This window comes from Rattus norvegicus, chromosome 4 (assembly GCF_036323735.1).
Source record: "Rattus norvegicus strain BN/NHsdMcwi chromosome 4, GRCr8, whole genome shotgun sequence".
Lineage (NCBI taxonomy): Eukaryota > Metazoa > Chordata > Mammalia > Rodentia > Muridae > Rattus > Rattus norvegicus.
In genome coordinates, this window is record NC_086022.1 from 35,637,716 (window position 1) to 35,660,687 (window position 22,972).

At 37.4% G+C, this 22,972-nt stretch overlaps 1 protein-coding gene and 1 pseudogene across 1 annotated transcript; both read right to left on the bottom strand.

Annotated features, from left to right (window-relative positions):
* Nucleotides 1-590: 590 nt before the first annotated feature.
* Nucleotides 591-20,747, bottom strand: Sem1 (SEM1 26S proteasome subunit). The gene is made up of 3 exons (NM_001126090.1): nt 20,545-20,747; nt 2,978-3,071; nt 591-1,046 (listed from the first exon to the last, which is right to left on the bottom strand). The coding sequence occupies exons 1-3, from the start codon at nt 20,618-20,620 to the stop codon at nt 1,004-1,006; spliced, it is 213 nt and encodes a 70-aa protein (NP_001119562.1). The 5' UTR covers nt 20,621-20,747; the 3' UTR covers nt 591-1,003.
* Nucleotides 20,748-21,545: 798 nt separating this feature from the next.
* On the bottom strand, nt 21,546-21,627 carry LOC120102776 (U4 spliceosomal RNA; annotated as a pseudogene).
* Between the last annotated feature and the right edge of the window lie 1,345 nt (nt 21,628-22,972).

A 22,972-nucleotide genomic window follows, 5' to 3' on the forward strand; every position in this document is an offset into this window, starting at 1 on the left:
ATAACCTTGTATTTCAGGTCACCAACTATCTTAAGCCAGATAAAACTTATTCAGGGATAGAATACAGATGAAAGCTATGGTTGAGTGGTAGACAATAAGGTGACACTAAGTAGCTAAACAATCCAAGACCATTCCCCAATGCCATGGTAGGTGGGTTCAAAGTGGTTCAAATTGTCAACTCTGTCCAAAGTGCAAGACGTTTTTTTCCCTTTCAACTTGGTTAATAGGGATACTGATATTCTATTTATTGACAAATAATGCATTTAGGTTCATACATATTTCTAAAACACTTTATATATTAACTTCAAAGAGTCCTTTATGTACTAAACTAAATCTCCCACTCAAACAGTAGGAATGGCAACAGTAACAACTTCTATAAACTTTGTTGTGTGAGATGAAAGTATGCGGTAGCTAAGAATTCACACATTGCTAACTGCCCACTTCCCCGATTTTAATAGACATAACGATTCTTAGAAGTGTGACCAACAAGCCAATAGACTCAATCAACCACTTAAGAATATTATTAATGGCTCAGAAACTAAGTGAATTACAGATACTTAAAATGACTAATACTTTAAAAACACAGATCTTAAAGGGTCTCCTTCAAACTTCAGAAAATGTTGCTTATAGTAAAAGACAGAAGGTATTAAAATTTAATGTCATACAATAGAAACATCTTGTAAAATTGGATAATCTGATAAAGCCCAACATCTGACTGTTTGATTAGTATTAAAAAATTTTATAATGTGAACTTTACTGGGATAATATTAATAAGTTTCTTAAAACTCATGAGTATAAAATTTAGGGATAGAGGCAAAAGATCAAGACATCTGAACCAAAAAGATTAGATCAAAACATTTATTTACTTATGTTTTTCTTATACAAACAAAAATAAATCCCAGAGATAATGAAATAAACATATTCTCTAAAGTATCCCATGCTGGTTTCTCTGTCCGAGAATGTGGTAGAGTCCATGTTTAAGTTCCTGGAACATTCCTGGATGCTATGAAGTCTCCATCTTGTAACCATGCTTCTCCAGCTCAGCGCTGAAAGAAGAAAAGACGAACTGTATTAGCACTTTTTCTAAGATGCTTCTAAGACAGAGTAACTAAATTAAGCGTGGGTCATTCGCTTAAAACATTATAAAATAGCTTGACTCTAGCTCCTAAAATGAAACCATAAGAAGGAAATTTGGTATCAGTTAATATAATAATTTTAAAATGTGTTTATCCTCTAATTATATTTTATTTTCAATAATTGTCTTATATATAAGCCTACTTAACAAAATAAATGAAAGACTATTTACTATCCTCTAAGAACTTTGCAAATACTAAAGTCCTATTTCTAATGTATATTTAAATAGAATTTACAATATTCTTTCAGATTTATTTTATATGTATAAAGTTTTGCCTACGTGCACATGTGTATACTGCTTGAATATCTACTGCCCACAGAAGTCAAAAGAAGGTACTGAATACCCAGAAATGAAATTACAGATGGTTAGGAGCCACCATTCAGGTATCAGAAACTGAGTCTGGGTCTTCAAGAGTAACAAGTATATAAATCACTGAAGCTTCTCCTAATCCCTAAAGTAAGGTTTTGTTGGTCTGGCTGTTTGGGTGGAAATAAGGACTAAAATCATGCGTGCAAAATGGACACACTACTATTCAGCTGTATTTTTAGACACCTCAACAAAATTTTGAGACTTGCAAAGGTGACATAAATACCAAATTTTTATCAATTGTATAATCATCCCAAGTATAATCATATAAGGAAGGGAAGTAGCTCCTGTCAATAAATGGTGTTCGGAAACCTGGATGCTCACATGTAAAAGTGAGTTGCACACACAATACATGTCAAAATTCATTTAAAAGGTCTAACAGTAAGAGCTCAGCTATATAATTCTTACAGAAAGACACAGGGATAAATCTTCACTATCAATTTAGTTATGAGTTTCAATACCAAAAGTATAAGTAGCAAAAGAAAAAGTAAACTTGACTACTAAAATTTTAAATTTTGAAAATGCCCTAAGAAGGTAAAAGAAACAACCTAGCAGACTGTCTGATAAGGCTTTAATACCAAGAATAAACAGACTTTTCCTCTCCCCAAATGTTACACGTGGCCAAGAAGCACACAAAAACCTTAGTCACTAGGGAAATTAAAGTAGAAATTACAAGGAGATACTTCTTCATGGCCTTTACTTACAAGATTTAAAGAAAAATAAATGAATAACAACATGTTCTATTATTGCCATTGGAAAAATTTTTTAGCGATTATAGACAAGTCTGACAGTTCTTCAAAAAGTTAAAACAGAATTACCATACAACCTAGAAATGTCACTTCAAATTCCCTAAAACCTGAAAATAGGTGTGCATGTATGTTCATAGCAGCACATTATACACAGCATATAAAAAGTAAAAATGTCCCCAAACTGACAAGCACATAAAATATGATATATCCTACATTAGAAAATTATTGAGTTATAAAAAAGAATAAAGTACTGTATATACTACAATATTTCTTAACTTAGGAAAGATTATGCTAAGTGGAAGAAGCTAGGACACAAGGACGTATCTTTTATAATAGCATTTATATGAAATTCTAGAATAGGCAAATCAGGTGAACTTGTATCAAATACAATAAAGTAGACTACTATAATTCCAATCTGCAAAAATGAGAATCACTTGTTGAATTCCAAATTAGTTCTATGATGCTAATTTCTGCTCAGTTATGCAACACTGGTTGAAAATACATGTTCACAGGATCAGTTCATGAAAAATAGTAAATATGCTTTCATTTAACTACCTTTCTAAAGGGAACAGAAGTTGTATGCAATTTCCTCAAATATTCCTGTTTAGAAATCCAAAGGTAGTGTGTCTGATTTTACATAATGAAAGAATCATCCATCTATGGAACCTGAATATTCCATGTTTAAAATCAATACTGAACTACAATAAAAATCTGGCTGAAAACCCACCGTAACTGATTGGAGAAGTCGTCTTCTACATTGTCATCATCCCAATTATCCTCCCAGACATGTGCATCTTCATCTTCATCTAAGCCGGCCCAGTCTAAAAATGGAAAGAGATATCTAAGTATTTCTTATAGGTGATTTCCACAAACATAAAATTTGCCATTAAGTATCCACATAACTCAAAAAGAAAACAACTAACAATTTACCTAAGAAAAATTATAATCTTTCCCTACAAATCTTCGACGTTTGCTCTCTTGTTTTCACCTCTTCCATACACAACAGGGCAGATGCCCACAGTGAACTCAATGGATTTTGTCAGCACACACCAGCCTCAGCCAGATCAAATCCAACATCAAGACGAGATGTGGACATGGGTTCCCAGGCCTAGCTGAGGACCTATGGGCAACTGATAGCGGCTGTGAGACTAAGAGTCAGGTTTTTGTTTTGTTTTTAAGAGCCTATAGTAAGCTGACCATGCTCCAGGGGAAAGCCAAACATTTAGAATATATAGGGAGCACATATTGAACATGATGGGTAGGGAAAAAAGGCACAAAGTTGGGAAGGACAGGGAAGGAGGTAGATCTGGGAAGAATGTGGGGGAAAGGAGGACTATGATCAAAATCCATTGTATGAAATCTTCAAAGAACTAGAAAGAAACATATTCAAATTATAAGCTACCGCCTATATTTAGCAAGCAGAAAGCAACATAAAACTTAGAAGTTTTTTGAGAGAGGATCTCATAAACATCAAGAGTGGTGTTAAAGTCATCATGTTGGGGAGTGTGGCCTCGCCTGCTTGATCTCCCTGCCTCCATATCCTGGGTGCTGAAATAACAGATGCACACCAGGGAGCCCCACTGGACTTTGACAGAAGGAAAAACTTAAACACACCAGGGGAGGAAGAGAGTATTGTTGCTTTTACTTTAATTGTTGTTCCTTTTCCTCTTTCCTTTTGGCTGTAAAGGACAGGCTTAGATATATTTCGGCTTTACCAGAAAAACACCCGTGTAAATATTCTTAGGCGTTCTTCTAGGGTAATTGTCTATTGAGGGCTGGAGAGATTGCTCAGTAAGGTGAGAGTTGGGACTCTCAGTACCTGCTGTGGCAGGCGCCTGTAGTAGTGAGTTCCTGGGCTCAGTGAGAGCAGTAGAGTTACCAACAGAGAAAGACTGCTGACATTCAACTCTGGGCTCTGCACTCCTCTGCATATGTGTCTACATACACTTACAAAATAAATATCTATTGCTAAAATAATTCTAACAGTACAGAAGCTCTAAAGCAATTATTCAAGCAATGGACTAATCAATTAGTTACCTTTATACAACCAAATGTTTAGTTAGTACTTCTAAGTAGTTACCCTCAAATTTTTTTTTTTTTTTGTGCTTTTGAAATACAAACTCATGGAATGCCTGAATTAGAAACTGCATCCCTGATTCATCCTCTGCTTGTAGTGTATCCTTCAGTAACAACAGTTCAGCAATATACTGGTGATTTCCAAATATATCCCCACTGTTAAAACTATCCTTTACACTTTCTAATTCTACATGTAACTGACTCTGGGCACAAACCTAAAATCTAACTGGCCTAAAGACGGAAAAGCAGAGGAAACTTAAGTCCCTATTGCTGAAGACAGTAAGCACTTAGGGCACAAGGACCCGAGGACTTGAACTGGTTGTGATCTGAAAACATTCACCTTCTGCCTGAGGAATATATTTCACGATGCCAGAAGGTGCCATGCAAGCTTCCAAAGGAAGGAAGCAACCAACAGTCCTACCCAGCTGTGGTGCCTATGAACACAGATGATGAGCAGCCTGACACAATAACCCTAAGCACGCACAGCTTAATGAGAAGCCAAATGCTCTAGAATTGGACATAAGGCCTGCTGAACAGGAGTGAAATCATGCAGAGTACTGGAAAATTAGCCAATTAACCAACTATCCAGGGCTAGTGAAGTCATAGATCTTGGAGGAGAACCAATAGCCACACACTTTACTAAACTAGCACACTCAACCCCTAACTACATTCTAAATACCTGTACCCACAGATAAGTTCTCCTTATCACAGAAACTGCTTTTCAACAAATGGAGACTGTTACAGAAAATCCCAACTGATCATATACAGCGGGCAAGTGACTGTGGCCAGCCCTAGTGATACATCTGTAACACAATTCCTAAGGTTCAGGGATCATTCCAGAAATGAGGGCACAAAGATTGTAAAGCAGAACAGGAGGTCTGCTGTGAGACTGTGACTCTTCACAATGTCAGAAATCACACCCGTGAAGTCTCACCAACATGGCTAAGTAAGAAAAGCCTGAACAAGAACACCAATAGACATGGTAACACGAAGGGGAAAGCTCAGGAGGCCTCAGCACTAAATAAAAAGCTACAGACAACTAAGGAGTGCTGAGAGCTGGAGAACAGGGAAACACTGGGCAGTGCCAAGCAGCCCTGAAAACATGCATGTACAAATGACATTAGACGGACTGTAGGTTGTATTTATGTATTTAGGAACACACACCACCACCACCAAAGAAAATAATGAGAACATGAAATTGGAAGAGCACTGGGGAGGGGAGGATTAGACGGGGGAAAGAGAAGGGGAAGATGATATATATCTCAAAAAAACAAAAAACAAACAAAAAAAACCCTAAAAATTAAAAACCCAAAACATCCATCTGTTCCTTCTACTTTAGATCCTGATGAAAATTTGGCCTCCAAGGGAATGTCACTTTAATCACCTGCCCTTTTCCTTTCATTTCAATGACACCCCAAAAGTATATGCCCCTCAAGTCCTGCTTAAGTTTACACAACTGCTATAATCCTGACTGACAACTTTACATATTTCCTTTAAAATAAAACTACTGTTCCAGGTGTGGTAGTACACATCTGTACACATCCCAGCACTAAAGCAGAAGCAGAGGTTCATGAATTCTGCCTCAGCTACACAGCAAAGTCCTGCATGAGAAATATCAAAGTAAGGTGGAGGGGGGATGACAAACAAATTTGAACATTCAAATCTACTCACAGTTTCTCCATGTTTGTCATGTGTCTTATTTATGCACATCCCTCTAATGGAGAAACTGTATAATGAAGAATGACCCATAAGATCTTAATTTTTAATTAGCTCCTAAGTTCACACTTGATATTTTGAACTTCCACTGGTATATGTGGGGTACATGTGAGTGTGGGGGTGCACATGCACATGTGTGGAAGCACAGGTCATTAGGTGTTCTCCTCTCTTACTTCCCATGTTATTAAGACAGGATTTCTCACAATGAGCCTGGAGCTAGAATGGGAGCCAGCAAGCCCCGGGGACAGTTCCTGTCTCTGTCGCACCAGATTACAGGTATGGGCAGCCATAAAACAACTTTTGCTACGGACACTGAGGATTCAAACTCAGGTCCTTATGCTTGCACAGCAAACATTCATAATCCTTAATCCACCGAACAATCTTCTCAAGTCTGCTTAGAATTTTGTAAATGATCAAGCATTTGATGTTATCGTTGTACCAGCTTTTGAACTCACTCACTACTTGACTTCTAATTAATTCAAACACTAGTCATTTATTCACCATTATAAAAGCTGTCACAGCTTCATGAAGAAATGGCTGATTTCAAATCTGTGACATACAAACCACCAGGCAAGTTAGATTTATTTTTAATGCCAGAAAGCATGTCAAAGCTCATAGAATCTTCCTGAAACGAGTAACACTGTTAAGAAAAACAACATGTCCGTTTACAGCAAACCCTGGACAGAAAAATAGAGAATATTCTTTACAGTTGCATTTGTATAAGTACAAAGACTGACAGAATTAGAAATGATCATTTTGCAAAACTTCATTGCAACTTAGTAAAAGATCACTAACCACTATTAAAATTATGGAATGAGAAATGGGTAGACACCAAACAGGACAGACTGCTTACTCATTGAGACATTGGTGAGGCATAGCCATTGTCATCTTAGCCAAGTACACAACAGTATCACCACTGAGTTAGAACAATGCAGCATGTGCTTCTCAATGTAAGCAGTAATAGATGCTCATTACCTCTATGGACCTCTGGATAAATTTAATTCTGAATCTATAAGACAAACGAGAAGGTGAGACTTCGATAACTGGCCTCTTCAATGGGGTAATCAGCAAGGGCCTAGGAGAGGCACCACCCACAGTAGACTAGGCCCTCCCACATCAGTCAATCATTAATCAAGGCTTGCATACAGGATAAAATGCTAGGGACATTTTCTCAGTTGAAGTTTCCTCTTCCAAGATGGTCTTAGTTTCTGTCAAGATGACAAAAAAACAAACAAACAAACAAAAAAACCCAAAACAAAGAAAATAAATTCATCAGTACAAAATTCCACCCATGGTAAATATCACCTCTAGAATTTGAGTATCATGGCATTAATACCCTGGGCAATTAATAATTAGGTGAGATGTCTCAGTTTCTTAGGAATAACATCTAATCTATCTGCCTCTGTAATTCTAAATAACAGCTAGCACTTAGCACATGAACAAGGTTATGGAACATGTACAGAATCCTTAATCACAAGAATAAAATCTGATCCTATATATTTTTGTTTGATTTCTCTGCATTCATCTCAAACCCAGTAATTCTTGGGTAGTTTCTATGAGTCTGTCCTAATCATGACTTTCATCTTTTTAGTGGCCTATTAAAAATACAGCAAGCACAGAACCTACACAGATCTGTCCAGGTCCTTTGAGTAGATTATGGCTTCAGTTTAGTATTTTTTGGTGGGATTACCCAGTGTGTAAATGAGTGGGTTTCTGTTTCTTGTGCCTTCTCTTGGGCTCTTTTCCTGTTTCTTTTGTCCAGTTCTTACATAGAAGAGGTTTGTTTTTTATTTTATTTTATTTTTATCCCTTAGAGGCCTGTTTATTTTCAAGAAACAAACAGAAAAACAGAAAGAATGGCTCCAGATGAGAAGGGAGGAAGGGAGGAACTGGGAGGGGAAATTATAATCAAGATATATTATGTATATGTACACATATATATAATAAAAGGAGAAGAAAAAAGAAAAAACAGCTACCAAGATTTCAGTCTTATGGTTTGAATCTGAAAATATTCCATGTTTAAATATTAGTCTGGACCCTGTGGCACTTCTCTGAAGGCTACAGAGCTTCTATTAAGTAGACCTGGCTGGTTGAAGTACATGACCAGGGGTGGACTTTAGAAGGTAGTCCAATTGAGCTTTCTACCTTTCTTAAGGACAATCATGTGGACAAGTCCCTACCTCACACACCAGGGGCCATGCTTTCCCTGCTATGATGGGCTGACATTTCCCTGAATCTGTGAGCAGAAATAAAATTTTCCTCCCATAAATTGTTCTGTCAGGTATTCATTCTGTCAATGTGGAGAAAATAGCATGAATCTCAGAAGATAAAGAACGAAGGCACACAGGCAGGCATTCATGCATGATTTGGTTTTGTTCTGTATATAGGTACTAGATTAAAAACTATTCAACAGTGGCTCACAACAACATTTATTCCAGTTACATACTTAAATTTTTCTGATTTAAGAACAGAAAGAAGAAAAGTACTTCCATTTACCTCTTTCCACAAACCAGAAAAGAACAGAAATTTGGAAGACATCATAGCTACTCTCTTCCTCCTTCAACTACCATAGTTACATCTTGTCCCATTTAATTCCTAAATATTTTAAGTTGTTCACCTCTTCCCTACATTTAATGCAGCTATGTCAATGTGGGTGAGATTATTTCCTTTATGGACTGTCACTGTACTTTATACCGTTAACAACGCCAAGAAACCATTATGTGAAATCGTGTTACATAGAAGAGGCAATGGATGCTGGGATCAAATTTTAAATACAACAGGAGCTTCAAAGTGCTTATAGTTCTTTTAGAAGACCCACACTGCCCACCACCCACACTCATAACCATGCTTAATTCTAGCTCTGGGGATGCTGACTGCCTCTCTTGGTCTCTGAGGGCACCTGCATGCATGTAGCACGCACACATAGGTGCATACACATAATTAAAATTGAACAAAACCTTCAAATAATCCCAGATTTGTTTAGAAACATATAGTTTCTTGAATGTCAAAGTTGTAATAGAACAACTGAATTTACTAATGATTGGCTGATAATAGTCCTTTTGCTCCTCCATATTCCCTCCAGTCTTACTATACTGACTATAGTACTATGGCCATTTAGTAATCTAACTAGGTTTTCCCCCTAAAGAAATGTTATTATTAAACCCTTACTTATTAAAATTCAAAGGAAACTACTTCATTAAATTGCCTTACAACAAATTTAGGCTTTGTACTTGAAGTTTTTATAAAATGGCTATTAAAAATGACATGACTATTTAAAAATTACTGATGTTTGGAACTAGAATGGGTCTTAAAAATCACTCTGTATTACCCTTTTTGGTTTGAGAATAATCACCATTACCACAATCAAAACCAGATGAAGAAAAGGCTGCTTCACAAAAGATACTAACTTTTTAATATCAATCCTCCACCCCTCCAGTCTTAAACCCTGGCTGTAAATATGCTGTTTGGCTAGAGCATAGACACAGGAAATGTCAAATACCTGTTGAGATACTTTTAGAAATTTTTATAATCATACCTGAGGGAGTTTAAAGTTTAAAAACAAGATTAGCCAAACAATAATCTGAACAAAGACTTCATACTAAGTTTTGAGAAAGAGGGTGTGTGTGTGTGTGTGTGTGTGTGTGTGTGTGTGTGTGTGTGTGTGTGTGTGTGATGTCAGTAAACCTACAATAGAAGAATATGTGAAGCTACTTAAACATCAAGGCAACAGTCAGCCTGAAACACTTCCAACTAAATAATTTCCCGTTAAGTAAGCAGTTTCCATTTGTACTGGCCCCTAAGAAGGAAATGATCATGTGTGGAAAGATGTAAGTTAAAAATATAAAAAAAGAAAAATACAGTACTTTTTGATACAGCTTATGAAGTCTTTCAAAAGCACTGCAGAACTTTAATTGTCTTCTAAAGCAATTGCCTTTTTAGAAACACTAAAATTATAGGGTTCCAGAAACTATTAATCCAAATTATTATTTGATTCAAAATGTTGATTTTAATATTGTTATTACTTGGTGTCATTCAAATGTCTCCCTGATGGCTTTACTTCTTTTAACTTTGTGAGACAGGAACAAAAAAACTTGTTAATTTGTAACCAAATGCTTCAGAAAATCACCAACAAGAAATGTAACTGAGTTGGTAATTTGTTTTATGAAGTGCCAATTCTTAATCTGAAAAAGTCAAAATTCTTAACCTAAGTCTTTTGTTTCTTTAAAACGGTGTGATTTCTAATGTATTGATCATACTGAGCAGACGAGCACTTTAAACAGCCTTCTCATGCTTTAATAGGGGAGACAGCAAAGGGCAGAAATAAAGTTCTTTGAAAATGAAATGTCTCACAAAGCAAGGGAGGCAATAAATACCACTGGCAATGCTTGAGGATTCACAAAAATTGCTCTATTTCCTTGGTAATTTTAAAAATTACATTGTATGCAAGTATGTCTAGATATGTGGGTGTACAAGCCATGTGCATATGTGGAGTTGAGAAGACTACTCTGAGAGCTCCTGCTGGCTCTCCCCCTCTACCACACGGATCCTGAAAATCAAAGGCACAGCACCAGGCTGGGTAGCAAGTGCCTTCACTACCTTGCGTGCTCATGCTACTCTTTTATAGGTTTTATAACTTAATCATTCACTGGTATCTAATTCTTCACTAGCTCAATAAATGTAAATATACTTTTAAATTTTAATACCTTATCCTGGGAGTAAGATGTACTAAAGTTGACTCAGATACCTTCCAATTACTATAAATGAAGAATCTGATAAATTTCTTCTTATCCACATTTATTTATTGTGTGTGCATGAAAGCACCTCCCACAGTGAGCATGTGGAAGTCTGAAGACAACTTGGGGGTCAGGTCTTCCTCCCACCATGTGGATTCTAGAGATCAAACTCAGGTCACTGTCAGGCTTGGCAACACGTATCTCTAACCTGCTGTGCCACCTTGTCAACCGAAGAAATACCTTTCTTTTGAATTACAGCTATTAAGTAAGCATTTTAAATTATTTGATAAAAGCATTAGGAAAATTAGTCATATTGGCAAATCAGAATATAACATGTATTCTACAAAGGAGCTAACAATTTTGCTTAGTAAATAAGCTTATGTACCGACCTTGTTCTGTGAAAAGCTTAGCAGAGCTTAATAACTCCAAATATTATTTCATATATATATATATATATCTCCTCTATACCAAATACAAAAGTTATATATATCTAGTTATAGTTCATGTCATTTCTGAAAGTGTAACATGGGTTCTTGGTAAATGTGAGAATGGAGTGCACCAATGCTCTCCTTCTTTAGGTTACAAAACCAGAGTGGATTCTTTTCAGAACTTGGTTTCAATATAACCCCAATGCAAACACATCTCTACTATATTCTACTCTCCAATGTCTACTTAGTAGACAAGGTACCTAGCACTCACAGCACCACATGTCAAAGGAGGGCTTTAGAATAAATAAGCAAAAGTGATCCATACATGGTGGTGCCCCCAAGCCACCGGTGGGCAACTCCTTGCCACAGTGGCAGAGTCTAAAACGAAATGTCTAAAAATTTCAAATCAAGTTCTTTTCATCAATAACATGTATTTGACAGAATGTTTCCACTTTGTTCATTTTAAAACTCAGTACCTTCAATTTCACTTAATAGAGTGGCCAGAAATCATTCTCAAATTGCCCTTATAACTTAAACTCTTACCTTAAATTTTTACCCTGCCTCTTACTATTCAGTGCTATTCAAACTGAACTCCATCATCTATTTCTTGGGCACAAAAGTGCAAAATCAGACTCCTTGATCTCTTACTATTCCTGACGCCCCACATATAACTAGCAGACCCATGTGAATCAGTTGGCTTCCTGTTATCCATGCTTTATCCTCCTCACTTCACTAATGACCTAACTGGAGAACCTTCGTATCTCAGTTATTTCAACAATTTACTATTTCATCTACTCGAGTCTTGTCTCTACCACTGCAAATTAATTCTGCTGGCTTAAGATCTCCCAAACAGTTTAGTGTCTATACAAAACTCACATGCCTCATTGTCAAAAGCAAATAAGTAAATAAAAACAAAAAAACCCTCACATGCACTTCAAATCTATTTAACAATGAAGTCCACAATAATTGTGACTTAAAAGACTGCCAAGATCAGATCTCTAGCTACCTGTGTTTACAAATACTATTTCTTAGTTCCTTTTCTCAATAAATAAATGAATAGCTTTAAAAATTTTTTGAGAGAGGGGCACATGCCATGTTATTTAGGGCCAGAAGACAACTTGGGACAACTTGGTGGAGTCAATTCTCTCATTCCACCCTCATGTGGCCTCCAACTGAAGGTGCAGAGAAAACCTTCACTTATACCACGAGCACTAGATCATCTACAAACAATAAATACACATGTATTTTCACCTCCAAGCATTTACTTATCCTTCCTTTGGAAGCTCCTCTTTTAAATTTTAATCTCTCTTTCTTAAAGATTAATTATTTGTATGAATGTTCTTCCTGAATGTATGTACACAATATGCATGACTGATACCCATGGAAGTCATAAGAGGAGTCAGATCCCCTGGAACTAGAGTTGCAGGTAGTTCTAAGTGCCATGTGGGTGCTGGGAATTGAACCCAGGACCTCAGGAAGAGGTTCTCTTAACCACAGAGCCAACTGTTCACCCAATTCCATTCCTTAAATTATCTGTTCCAACAGTCCTAACTCATGTTTTAAATCCATGAAAGTAATCTTTTTTTTTGAACTGTTGTTGAACTTTACATTTAGCGTGTTTTAATATTCTCTCTCTCTGTCTCTCTCTGTCTCTCTCTCTCCCTCCCTCCCTCCCAGAGAAAGAAATTGAAATCTCACTCAGAAGCCACAATTGTTGACATTTAGCCAGGGATATGGGTATGAATGGGGCTGAGGGTAGGAATGAAACCTTAGAGATTCTTCCTGAGATAGGCATTTCCCAAAACTAAAGCACTCTGCTTGGTGACAGAGCCACTGGTCCTTATTCCTCAGCATTTATATTCTTTACTACATTCACACACAGATCCCGTAGAGTTAAAATCGGCTTTAGTACAGTGTCTACCTGGTGACTAGTTACTTTATTTTTTATTTTGCTAAAGCCCTGGGTAAAAAGTCTATACCCCACAGAGCTGTTATGAACAGTAAGAGGTTGTGTAAAGCATTTAGGACTGACAATGGCATCTAAAGTCATTTATTTTCTCTCTGCATTCCTCAGTTACAGATTTATAAGAAGCAATTTATATCAAATGAAAGTCACTTGTTTCATGTTAATTAGAAAAGACTTGTAGGGTAAGAAACTCAAGCAGAGAAACTTTCAAAATAAAGACAGCTACCAGATTGGACAAAGATATTTGGTGGACTTTAAACACTTCAAAAGATCATACAATTTTTTGCCATTTTTACTTCTGTTTTAATGTTTTCATAATTCAGTTTTCAATGAGCAAAACTTAACAACCAGGTAGTGATCTTAAATACTACAAGTCACAATTGCTTTTTGTTTGCTCAGGCTACATAAGCATGAAAATAGTTAATCAGATAATTTCCAAAGAATTTGTTTGTACTGTTAACATTCTGGTTTATAACTCTTATCTCCTACCTCTGTAGGGATTATTCATTCTGATTTTCATGTATTCTTAAACAATGTATACTATGTATATACAAAGTATGCTGCTTATATATAGCTATACATCTCCAGTGTCTTTAAATTTTATATGTATAGCACTCTACAAAGAGGGTGGGGGATAATTCAGACTGAATACGGTCATGAAAGAGGGGACCTCAGGACATGATTGGAGAACAAGAGAGAGAAGGCAGCTTTCCTCTCACTAGGAATGACTGTCAACACCTGTCTCACCAGACTGAGAGAGAAATAAAACTCAGTTGTTTAGCCCATTCAGTCTATAGTCTTTTCTTCTGGCAGCCCAAGCAGGCTAGTACAATTAGAAAAACCTCTCACAGCTCAAAAACATTATGCATGAATCACAGACAAAGAAAGTAAAGAGTAGGGTTCAAGGAAAAGTATAATAGTTAACCTCCGACAACAAAAACAACAACAACAACAACAACAACAGAAGAAGGGGCTAGGAGATAGCTCACTGGGTAAATGCCTGCAGTGCAATCACAAAACCCTGAATGAATTTGGCTCCTCAGCAAAGCTGAGTGTGGTGGGATGCACCTGTAGTACTGAGGAGGAAGAGAAGATCCTGAGGACACCCAGCCTTGCCAAACTGAGGAGGAGTTTCAGGTTCACTGAGAGACCCAGCTTCAAAGTAAGATCGAGAAGATTGCCCCTGGTGCCCACTTTGGGCCTCCATATACATATGCACACATTTACACATCACATACAACTAAAAGAAAAAGAATGTAAATGACCTGAAATAAAATGATAGAATCTTATTTTTCATATATCTGATTGGCAATGACTAAAATGTTCAATATCTGGTACAAGAAAGCTTAATAAAGAAAACATGAATTATAAACAGAAATATGTATCAGCATAACTCTTCTCAAAAGTAATTTGGGAATATATGTTTAAATTTAAAATGCACCTGGTTTTAGACGAGGTGCCCAAAGTAATGAAAGAGAACATTTCCATGAAGAGGCAACATATGTGGTCAGTGTGTCACAGCCTGGAGAGAATGAAGAAGTCACTTGTGCTAGAGTGAGGAGAGAGAGGGAGAGCTCTGCCAGACAGAAGGCTAAGCCCTAAAAGGATGAGCAGAACTTTACAGGCCAGCAGAGGAGAGGATAAACAATGGACAAGACATTTAAGATAAACAGACAATACACTTAAGATGCAGTAGATAACAGGTGTCTAGTTACTAGAGCAGGGAGTTATAAATGTTGAAGAGGCAAACAGACAAAACTCTGCAAGGACCCTGTGGTTCTGAACTCCAAGTGGAGGACCTAAGGTAAACTTGTGGCTTTTACAGATCCACACATACATATAACTGCACACTCTCTTGTTCCTTCCACTGGGAACAATAACACCCTAAAAGCAATGAGCATAAGCAGAACCAAGATCCTGTTCTCCACTCCAACCAAGCAGGGAAACTACAGTGTGCTTCAAGCATCCTGTGTTAAACGGTAGTAAATGAAGAAAGAATAAGGACATGCAAAAAAAAAAAAAACACATAAAAACAAGCATGGAGTTTTTCATATTCATATCAGACAGTAAGAATAAAAATAAAATAATAATTCATTGAATTAAGAATTCAGCACACCGAAAGACTATACATGGACTGACCCTGGGCTCCAACCTCATAGGTAGCAATGAATAGCCTAGTAAGAGCACCAGTGGAAGAGGAAGCCCTGGGTCCTGCCAAGACTGAACCCCCAGTGAACGTGATTGTTGGGGGGAGGGTGGTAATGAGGGGAGGATGGGGAAGGGAACACCCACAGAGAAGAGGAGGGGGAGGGTTAGGGGGATGTTGGTCCGGAAACCGGGAAGGGGAATAACAATCGAAATGTAAATAAGAAATACCCAAGTTAATAAAGATGAAAAGAATAAAAATAAATACATAAATAAATAAAAGTTCAGCACATAGTAAGATAAATATATGAGAAATAAGAAAATAAATGCATTAAAGTCTTGGGGATTAGAATTAATATTTACATAGTTTCAACATCCCTCCCCTGAAACAGCTATTGTGATTCAAAAATTTACTTCTTTGAATACAATTATTTATTTATTATTTTTATTTTGTGGGCACTGGTGTTTTGCCTGCATATATGTCTATGTGAGGGTGCCAGATCTCCTGGAAATGGAGTTACAGACTGTTGTGAGCTGCCTTGTGGGTGGGTGTCTGCATATATGTCTATGTGAGGGGTGCCAGATCTCCTGAACTGGGGTTTCAGACTGTTGTGAGCTGCCTTATGAGTGGGTCTTGGAGATGGAACCCCAATCCTCTAGAAGAGCAGCTAAGACTTTTAACCAATAAGCCATCTCTCCGTCTCGGAATACAACTTCTAAAAATGGACATTTTAAGTACCTTCTTATACCCACCTATCATGTAGACTAGGGATCTTCTTTCAAAGTTTGAGGAACACAAATTTTCTATTTCATATCAGCACCATGCAACTAACTTAAATGTTGGATGGTCTTGTTTATATGACTACCACAATACATTTAATAATTGTTAACATCAAAGCCCCTGTTGGTACTAGGTAAAATAACCAAGATAGTATGGAAAACAGTCAACAATGGTCCTGTCTGTCTTCTATATTTAATCTATAAAGAAATTCTTCTAATAATTAGTACCAATGTTCAAGTTAATTTTGTTTGTTTTTCACCCTAGCGTTTCTCTCTGTAGTCTTAGTTATCCCGGAACTCTGTAGACCAGGCTGGCCTTGAACTCATTGACATCACCCTGCCTCTGCCTCCCAAGTGCTGGAATTAAACATATTTTAATGGTATTCTCATAACAAATCTTCCTTACAACATCTGTGTATAGGACATGGGTAGTGGTTTGAATGAAAATGGCCTCCATAGCTCACAGGAAGGGGCATCATTAGGAGGTGTGTCTTTGTTGGAGGACATTTGTCACTGGAAGTAGACTTTAAGGCTTCAGAAGCTCAAGTCAGGCCTAGTGACTACTCAGTCTCCTCCTTCTGCCTGCTATGGATCCAGATGTAGAACTCTCAGCTACCTCTCTTGTACCATGTCTGCCTGTATACCATCCATGCTTCCCCTCATGACAATAATGGACTAAAGTCTGAACTGTAAGCTAGCCCCAATTAACTCCTTAAAAGAGTTGCCACTGTCATAATGTCTCTTCGAAGTAATAAAACCCTAACTACACATTTAAATTCCTTGGCTACCACTCACAAAATGGCCATTATTACCTCTATGAGTCATGTGACTGTGATAAACTAAAGCACTCACCAGATGTTTAGACCTCTACAAGATGGCCTACTTTGTCAGATTCCAATGAGAAGGCCTTAGTTACCCAGGAGAAGCTTCAGGAAATGATCAACCCGCTGTCTGACTCAACAGATTCTCAACATTCTCAAATGTATCAGGGAATTTAATGGGACAGGGTGAACTCATATATATGAGTTTTATTGGTTACAGAAAAATTATACAATAGTTAACATAGCAGAACTCTTGCAAATCCTGATCCCAATTTCACTCAAAATATTCTAAAAAAGCAAGACAATATAAACCAAACATCTTAGCTCTGGAAAATGAGAAAGCAAATAAATAAAACACTAGACAACCACTGTGTCTTCCTGCTTTTATCATCCACTTCTACATGTCAGTGAAAAGAAATCAGCGATACTTTAAAATCCTTTCAATATCTATCTGACAAGAAGAAAGTAGTTTCAAGTTTCAATTATACAACAACTTCAATTTTATAACCCACTCTGTAACCACTAACCTAACTGCATGGATAACATTTGAAATGTTCTCACAACGTTGTTACCTGGGTCTAACACTCTTTCTGAAGGCCTCCAGAAATATATTAAAACCAGCCATACCAGAACTGTGGATTTGAATGGCTTCTTTAGAAAGCCTATTCTCACTCAGCATAAACAACTAGAAATTGTGCAGAATACATATACATTACACAAAGATTCTTAACATGATTTTGTAACAGTTCCGTCTGAATGACCATTATAGTACATACCCACCAATTAGAATAATTTTAAGGAATTGCCAATGTAACAGATTCAGACTAAACAAGGGAACTAGGGGGATAAATGGAACATTTGTTCCTTTGTACCTTCAGAGACTCATTCCAGATGTTACGCTTCACACTGAAGAAGAGCCATTCAATGAAGCAATGAAGTCTCCACACAAACATTAACTAAAGGTCTCTTTTTAAAATAAAATTTATCTTTCTTTAAGATCACCAAATTGAGAGCCCATCTAGCAGGTTCTTATGTGGGAGGAGTTGGAGCAACAACACTCCCAATCGACACTGTGAAAACAATTCAATGACTTGCCTGTGACAAGCTCTACAGTGTACAGTTTGCACACAACCCAGAGAGTAGTCTGCTCACTATGGAGCGCTCTCAAGTAACAAAACCCCTGGAGTAAGACATCCTATAATGGCAGAGACAGCTCCAGATTGGCTTAACAAGAAAATGTTTCATTTATTCTATAAATGCGTTTATCAGTGGTATATTTTTCATAAAGGGCCATCACAAGAAAAAACAAAAAAAACAAAACAAAACAAAACAAACAAACCAAAAAGGAATGGGTTTTCCAAAGGAAAAGCACTTGAAAGTAAAATAAGGGTACAAAAAACTTAATAGAAAACTCAAATACTGAAAGATGCAAATTTTAAGAAGTGTTTCTAACATCCCCTCAAACAATGCAAATGCCAAGACTGCTGGTCCATGAAACCGTATTTCATCAGCAACAGTAGATCTATAGCATGACAAAACCAAAAATTTGAAAGAACATGGTTAGTCTCAAACAAAGAAAGTTCCTCAGTTTTTTTGTTTTTGTTTTCTTTTTAGGTTTTCTTTCCTTTAGTTTGTAATCAGTTTTTAATTTGTAAATACTTAGTAATTTCACCGAATTAATTATATATCAAAAATCTCCCTAATTTAAATTAAGGCTATGTAACTGTTAACCAGAAGAAACATACATGTGCATAACAAATTATTTCAAATGTTACTTCTCATTTAAATGTAAAGATTCCTCAACAAACTAGACTCTACATTCTCACAGAGACAACAAATTTGGAAGATCAATAAATGACACTGCATTTACACTGTCTCCTGTGCATTCTTTTGTCTTTAGAATATTTTTCCTTAACTTCAATAGAATGTTTAAACACAATACAACTGTCAACACTAAAGAGACTACTACTCAAAATACAGGCTTTGAAGGACAGACACTACACTAAAGTTGACAAAAAGTGCTGAAAAAAATCTAGTACACTGTCAAGCTGACAGTTACTTCTAAATTCTTTTGCCATCTAGTTATTTTAAATAAATACTTGCACTAAAGGTAAGGGTTAGAATCTGGGTGGGTGCATTGGTCAGGAAGGCCTCTTAGATTCTGAGTTGGCCACTTAACGGCAAGAGTCATGGTTTGTTTTATTTATGTGAACTCTACTGCTTCAAGATTGGATGTTGAACTCTATTCAATGCAAAGCAAGTGTCTTAACTGTGTAACTTGTATATAATAATAAAGAGCATCTGAAATAAGTAGTTAGACTAAGAATCTAACCTTCCCTCACTTAGCCAATTTTACCACAAAGCTCTATTTAGATTATTAATGGGCCTGAAAACATCAGACTGGACAGATAAATTCATTACCTAAACAAAAGGTAAACTATCCCATAATATATTATAGACTCCTAACTGGGAGGAAATATATCTTCTAAATTGGTTTTTGAGGTTGCATAATATATATATATACTAATGTTCTCTTTCACTAATATTAAAACATTGCATTATCCGCAACAGACTAAATGTTCCTGGGATGTGATTCTATGCACCCTGAGACCAAGGTGGGGTAACTAAGTACAATTTTTGCCAAGTGATAATTGCTTGATGCCATATGTGCCCACGACTACCCACAATTCTCTTCCTACCACCTTCAGAAAGGCAACAGTATAACTCGCTTTTTAAAAAGGGGGTAAATATTTGGGAATTCTACTGAAAACAATTAGTCAATAAAGTAATCAATTTAAAACATGGCCAAAGGGGCCCAGCTAGCAAACAGAAGGTAACTGTTAAACTTAAGGACTTTGGTGTAAACTAAGTCATCTCAGTTTTATCAATTCCAGTTGACACTGGGCCTGTTTTTCAACTGTTCCAAACTTCCGTTTCCTTATGTGAATAATGGTAAACACATTAGTATCTACTTCTTATATTTGTGGAAATGGATTGTGGCGATACAAGTGAAGCACTTACATTCCCAAGATCATAGAGCAAACTCTTCAACATTAGCTATATATATTATCTACAATGAGACAATTAAAGCATCCCTAGTATTGAAGTTAGTTTAGAATGCAGATGTTTAAGAGTTTTATAAAGCTTGGGTTAATTCAAGTGACCGTAAATGGAGAGGAAGAGAAATTGAGGCAAAATTTGTAATAAGTATACCACACAGGACTCTACCATCATACTTCAGAGGGCTCATTCGCGCTGTCCTAAGAGTAGACAGCACTGTCTGTCTGGGGCAACAGTGGGATTCTGAAGTTTAATACCAAGGGGAGGCTGTGAAACCCAAGGAAAGCAAGAGATTGTGTAGATGCTTAGAGTCTAGGGCTGGAGTTTAAAGGCCCAACCTCGCGGCAACGAGGGCCCAGCTTCACCTGGTTCCTCCCAGCGACAAGGAACAAAACACTGGGCCGCGCCTTGAAGCGACGGCTACCGGGACTCCGAACCCGAAGCCTGGACACCCGGAGGCCGTGCCGGGATCCGCGCGGCTGGGCACAGCTCATCCCCGCAGACTCAGAGAGCAGGCCCGACGCCGCCCCACCGTAGGCCCCGGTCCCAGCGCGCGGCCTGGCGGTTACCTTCCGCGGGAAACTCCTCGAACTCGTCGTCCTCTTCCAGGAGACCCAAGTCGACAGGCTGCTTCTTCTCGGACATAGCGCAGCGCCAAGCCCCAACAACGCTCAGAGATCGACCACAAAGTTGGAAGCCTCAGTACTAGTGAGGCGCCGATACTACCAACGCCGGCGCAACCATAGAGACTAGAGGGGAAGAGCTACAGGGCAGCGCGAGGAATGCTGGGACACCGAAGGTCCTCCCAGAGCTTCCTGCGGGTGTAGCCGGTCCTCCTGTCTTGAACCAGCGAACTGTTTTGTTTTATAGTGTTCGTTCGTTTTATTATTCATGTACTTGTCTACGTGTGAAAGATTTACAATGTGTAAAATTAGTAAAGAACAATACTTAGCTTACAATCATGAACGGAAATCTAAAAAGATAAAGTAACATCAGCTAAGAGCCAGGCCCCACAACATACATTATTTCACTACTCAAACCTATTCCTTGAGCACACAGTTAAATATTTCCACATCACAGGAAACTCAGGACCAAAGGCAGGCGAAGTCACTCAATACTAGACAATCCTGACTGTGTTCCAACGTTTCCATTGTGCTGTGCCCCTTGGCCTTAGAATTGTGTGTGGTAGGGTCTCTGTGTTCTAACTAGTTGACAGGTTGATGTAAAAATTAAATGAAAAAGAAATAATGTAACGTTGTATTGTTGTTCAAAAGATATAATTTTGGTTTCTTTTTCTTTGTTTTAATTGTGGCACATGGAAAAAACAAGACAATGACAGATATAAGAAAAGCTAGTGCCTAATTTTTTTTGTCTTTTTCTTTTTCTTTTTTCTTTTCCAGAACTGAGGACTGAACCCAGGGCCTGTACTTGCTAGGCAAGCGCTCTACCACTGAGCTAAATCCCCAACCCCACTAGTTCCTAAATTAACCACATAGTAACATGTATTTGTGGAGCTTACAAACTATGCTCTATTGCATCTAAAGGAGTCTTAGATGAGGTACTTAATTTCTCTTTAGGGAAAAGTTTTCAATTAGCAATAATCGCGCCTCGGATAAACCTCATAGGCTACGATACTGCCACTGCGCAAAGCTTAATTTCTCTTTAGTATAATTTGTTTATTTGCAGCACCACAATCAAGATTATACATATAACATGCATAGTTATAGATGCAAATATAACGTTATTAGATAATATGAAAACTGAAGCAAGTCCGTAATCCCTACTACTCAGGAGACTGGAGCAGAAGGAATCCTTGGGTACAATATGAGTTTAAAATCAGCCTGGACAACTTAGTGAAACTGTGTCCCCAAACTAAAAGTAAACAGAGGGCTAGAAATATATCCCCAGTGGCTCACTACCCGGTGACAGAGAATTAAAAAAGAAATGGGAAAAATGTTTGCACCAGTCATATGTGATTTATAGATATAAATATGAATAAGGTGTGTTTTATAAAAAGATACATCATAAAGTAGAAAGTGAAACATCTTTTGTAGAAAATATTTTATTTTATACAAACACTCTTTCCTATTTCATTTCCGTTGCTATGATAAGATATCCGCCCCCCCCCCCAAAAAAAAAAGCAGCTTCAGAGAGAAAAGCTTCATTTGGCTTGCAATTCTAGATTGCACCCCATCATTGCAGGAACATCAAGGAAGAAACTTGAAGCCACTTTCACATCCACAGTCAAGAGCAGAGAACTAATATGTGGTTGCTATTTGTGTTCAGCATTGTCCAGGATCCTTTGCCTAGGGAATGGCCAGCCCACAGTGGGCAGGTCTTTCCATCTCAATGTAATCAAGACAGAGACTCATAGATATGATCATAGAATAACCCAATAGCAATTACCTCTCATTGTGACATTCTCCCCAGGTGATTCTATATCACACCCAATTGACCATTCAAACTAATCATCACAGACACAGTTCCCTGGTCAAGTGTTCATTCTTTCTAGATCTTTAAAGATTAACTCACCCTGAAGTAGAACCTGAATGCCTTAAGAAAAATGGACTCTTCTATTCAAGTGGACTCTGGATCTTTGAAGCCAACCCTAAACTGTATGGAAATTTTATTCCTATTAGGGCAACAACAGGACGCGAGATCTGCCTTATAAAAATGTTTTTTTTTCTTTTCTTTTCTTTTTTTTTTTTTCAGAGCTGGGGACCGAACCCAGGGCCTTGCGCTTGCTAGGCAAGTGCTCTACCACTGAGTTAAATCCCCAACCCCCTATAAAAATGTTTTATATTTGGGCGTTTACAATTAAAATTTAAAAAAAATATTAATACTTTGAGAATTTCATACAATGCATTTTTAAAAGTCTTTTTCACCTCATCTTCCCAACTTTGTGTCCTCTTTTGCATTTTAACAACTCACCGCCTTCAGTTTGCACTGTCTGAATTCTTCTGGATGTAGAGCCATACATTGTTAATTATGAAGAAG

Bases quoted from the DNA above. Each gene is read 5' to 3' on its own strand.
- Sem1 (NM_001126090.1), bottom strand. From the start codon at position 20,620: ATGTCCGAGAAGAAGCAGCCTGTCGACTTGGGTCTCCTGGAAGAGGAC. The intron at 3,072-20,544 runs GTAACCGCCAGG...TTCCATTTTTAG, and splicing joins CGAGGAGTTTCCCGCGGAAG to ACTGGGCCGGCTTAGATGAA. The intron at 1,047-2,977 runs GTGGGTTTTCAG...TTCTTCTTTCAG, and splicing joins GACTTCTCCAATCAGTTACG to CGCTGAGCTGGAGAAGCATG.